This window comes from Haplochromis burtoni, unplaced genomic scaffold (assembly GCF_018398535.1).
Source record: "Haplochromis burtoni strain Fernald_Lab_line unplaced genomic scaffold, NCSU_Asbu1 Contig_2703, whole genome shotgun sequence".
NCBI lineage: Eukaryota > Metazoa > Chordata > Actinopteri > Cichliformes > Cichlidae > Haplochromis > Haplochromis burtoni.
The window spans coordinates 6,253-9,855 of NW_024585064.1; the positions used below are offsets into that span (position 1 = coordinate 6,253).

The window sequence follows — 3,603 nt, forward strand, 5'->3', positions numbered from 1 at the left end:
AAATAAATTATTATGTAGTGCAATGAAGAAGGTCATTGAATTTAAAGATGGACACTTGGAGAACCATCAAGATATGTTGATATGCAAGGAAAACTTCCATAATGTTTACACACATATAGTTACGTTTTGTGTTCCCAAAGGTTCCAGTGAGTGCACAAAATGTCCTGAGTACTTCTGGTCAGACAAAGAAAAAGTGAAATGTGTTGCAGGGGAAGAAGAATTCCTCTCTTTCTATGACACCATGGGAATCATCCTGGTTGCACTCACCCTGTTGGGATTCTTACTGACCACCATCATCACCATTGTGTTTCACAGTTTCCGCTTTACACCCATCGTCAAGGCCAACAATTCAGAAATAAGTTTCTTGCTTCTCCTGTCACTCAAGCTCTGTTTCCTGTGTTCTCTGGTGTTCATTGGTCAGCCGTCTTGGTGGACATGTAGGCTCCGCCAGGCAGCATTTGGGATCAGCTTTGTCCTGTGTTTGTCCTGCCTCCTTGTTAAGACCATTGTGGTCCTCCTGGCTTTCCGGACTAATGTACCTGGTTCCAGGGGTCGGAAGCTGTTTGGTACATCCCAGCAGAGGATTCTGATCATCTGTGCGACAGCTCCTCAGGTAGGACGAACAGTCACTGTCATTTAAAGATCAGTTTGTGTGTTTCTGGTATTCTTCTATCATCCTATCCTCCCCTCAGATTTGTCTCTGTTCTGGCTGGGTGTTGGGAGCACCTCCCTTTCCATTCAGGAACCCAAACTACCAAGCTTTAACTGGAAAAGTGAGTATTAAATACTGAAAATATGACTTCTGTAATTTCTTTTCTTGATTTAGTTGCCATAAACCATCAGAAAAGATGAAAATGTCTTGCAAATGTATTCGGCCTCCTTGAAGTTTTCCACATTTTGTCACATAACAGCCACAAACATGAATCAATTTTATTGGAATTCCACATGAAAGACCAATACAAAGTGGTGTACACGTGAGAAGTGGAACGAAAATCATACATGATTCCAAACATTATTTACAAATAAATAACTGCAAAGTGGGGTGTGCGTAATTATTCAGCCCCCTGAGTCAATACTTTGTAGAACCACCTTTTGCTGCAATTACAGCTGCCAGTCTTTTAGGGTATGTCTCTACCAGCTTTGCACATCTAGAGACTGAAATCTTGCCCATTCTTCTTTGCAAAACAGCTCCAGCTCAGTCAGATTAGATGGACAGCGTTTGTGAACAGCAGTTTTCAGATCTTGCCACAGATTCTCAATTGGATTTAGATCTGGACTTTGACTGGGCCATTCTAACACATGGATATGTTTTGTTTTAAACCATTCCATTGTTGCCCTGGCTTTATGTTTAGGGTCGTTGTCCTGCTGGAAGGTGAACCTCCGCCCCAGTCTCAAGTCTTTTGCAGACTCCAAGAGGTTTTCTTCCAAGATTGCCCTGTATTTGGCTCCATCCATCTTCCCATCAACTCTGACCAGCTTCCCTGTCCCTGCTGAAGAGAAGCACCCCCAGAGCATGATGCTGCCACCACCATATTTGACAGTGGGGATGGTGTGTTCAGAGTGATGTGCAGTGTTAGTTTTCCGCCACACATAGCGTTTTGCATTTTGGCCAAAAAGTTCCATTTTGGTCTCATCTGACCAGAGCACCTTCTTCCACATGTTTGCTGTGTCCCCCACATGGCTTGTGGCAAACTGCAAACGGGACTTCTTATGGTTTTCTGTTAACAATGGCTTTCTTCTTGCCACTCTTCCATAAAGGCCAACTTTGTGCAGTGCACGACTAATAGTTGTCCTATGGACAGATTCCCCCACCTGAGCTGTAGATCTCTGCAGCTCGTCCAGAGTCACCATGGGCCTCTTGGCTGCATTTCTGATCAGCGCTCTCCTTGTTCGGCCTGTGAGTTTAGGTGGACGGCCTTGTCTTGGTAGGTTTACAGTTGTGCCATACTCCTTCCATTTCTGAATGATCGCTTGAACAGTGCTCCGTGGGATGTTCAAGGCTTGGGAAATCTTTTTGTAGCCTAAGCCTGCTTTAAATTTCTCAGTAACTTTATCCCTGACCTGTCTGTGTTTTTTTTGGTTTTTTTTTTTTTTTTTTTTTTTTTTTGTTTTTTTTTTTGTTTTTTTGTTTTTGTTGTTTTTTTTGTTGTTTTTGTGTTTTTTTTTTTGTTTGTTTTTTTTTTATTTTGTGTGTGTGTGTGAGTGTATGGTGTTGTTGCTCCCAATATTCTCTTAGACAACCTCTGAGGCCGTCACAGAGCAGCTGTATTTGTACTGACATTAGATTACACACAGGTGCACTCTATTTAGTCATTAGCACTCATCAGGCAATGTCTATGGGCAACTGACTGCACTCAGACCAAAGGGGGCTGAATAATTACGCACACCCCACTTTGCAGTTATTTATTTGTAAAAAAATGTTTGGAATCATGTATGATTTTCGTTCCACTTCTCACGTGTACACCACTTTGTATTGGTCTTTCACGTGGAATTCCAATAAAATTGATTCATGTTTGTGGCTGTAATGTGACAAAATGTGGAAGAGTTCAAGGGGGCCGAATACTTTTGCAAGCCACTGTGTATACATGAGGGATATATGTGTAAAGAGAGAAATAAAAAATATTCATAAAAAATCCTCTGTTTTATACTTTTTAACATCTTTAGATTGTTGTGGAGTGTAAAGAGCCATGGCCTCCTGGGTTCTATCTGCTCCTTGGTTACATTGGCCTACTGGCCTTTGTCTGTCTTCTCCTGGCATTCTTTGGACGAAAGCTACCGGACACATTCAACGAAGCAAAGTTCATCTCCTTCAGCATGCTGATTTTCTGGGCTGTGTGGATTTCTTTTATTCCAGCTTATGTCAGCTCTCCTGGGAAATTTTCTGTGGCAGTGGAAATATTTGCTATATTAGCATCCAGTTTTGGATTGTTACTATGTATTTATCCCCAAATGTTACATCATTTTACTGCACCCTGAAAGGAATATTAAGAAAGGCATGATGGAAAATATCAAGATGAATTTTGTATTTTCAGTGTTTTTCAGAGTAATTAATAAAGTACTCACATTTGAATTTGAAGCTAAATAAAATACCATATGAGAGATGCCTTTTTTGTGTTTCTGAATAGTATTTTCCTTTTAGGCCTTTTTTAAAAGAAATATTTACAGTATGAGTACAAGTATAAAAAAGGACATGTCTAGAAATTATGAAAAATAACATGAAATAGGTTATCATAAAATAAAATGACAGTGCACTGCTGTTATTGAATATCAGTGATGGGTCAAGGATAACGCAAATATAAATATACAATTAGAGCTGAGTACTATCATAAAAAGAGGAGAGAAGACAAAGACAGCAACAACCAAGATACGTGAAACCAAATATCACAATCAAACAGGAAATGATGAAAAGAGAAATAATTAAAAACAGACACAGGAAGACTAAAACTATATCAATTATATATATGAACACCGCACTGTATAGAAAACATCACCGCAATGAAATAGCCATAGAGTCAGCAATGGACCAGACCAGATCTGGTTCTGAGGGCCTCAGGGATTGTAAAGTTGGAAACTAAGAGACAGATTCACTGATGTTTTGCACCA

The 3,603-nt window shown here is 40.0% G+C and overlaps 1 protein-coding gene across 1 annotated transcript; it reads left to right on the top strand.

Annotated features, from left to right (window-relative positions):
• Positions 1-159: 159 nt before the first annotated feature.
• On the top strand, positions 160-2,976 carry LOC121813811 (extracellular calcium-sensing receptor-like). The gene is made up of 3 exons (XM_042217718.1): positions 160-613; positions 693-773; positions 2,665-2,976. Exons 1-3 carry the CDS (start codon positions 242-244, stop codon positions 2,974-2,976), a joined length of 765 nt encoding a protein of 254 aa, XP_042073652.1. The 5' UTR covers positions 160-241.
• The last annotated feature ends 627 nt before the right edge of the window (positions 2,977-3,603 follow it).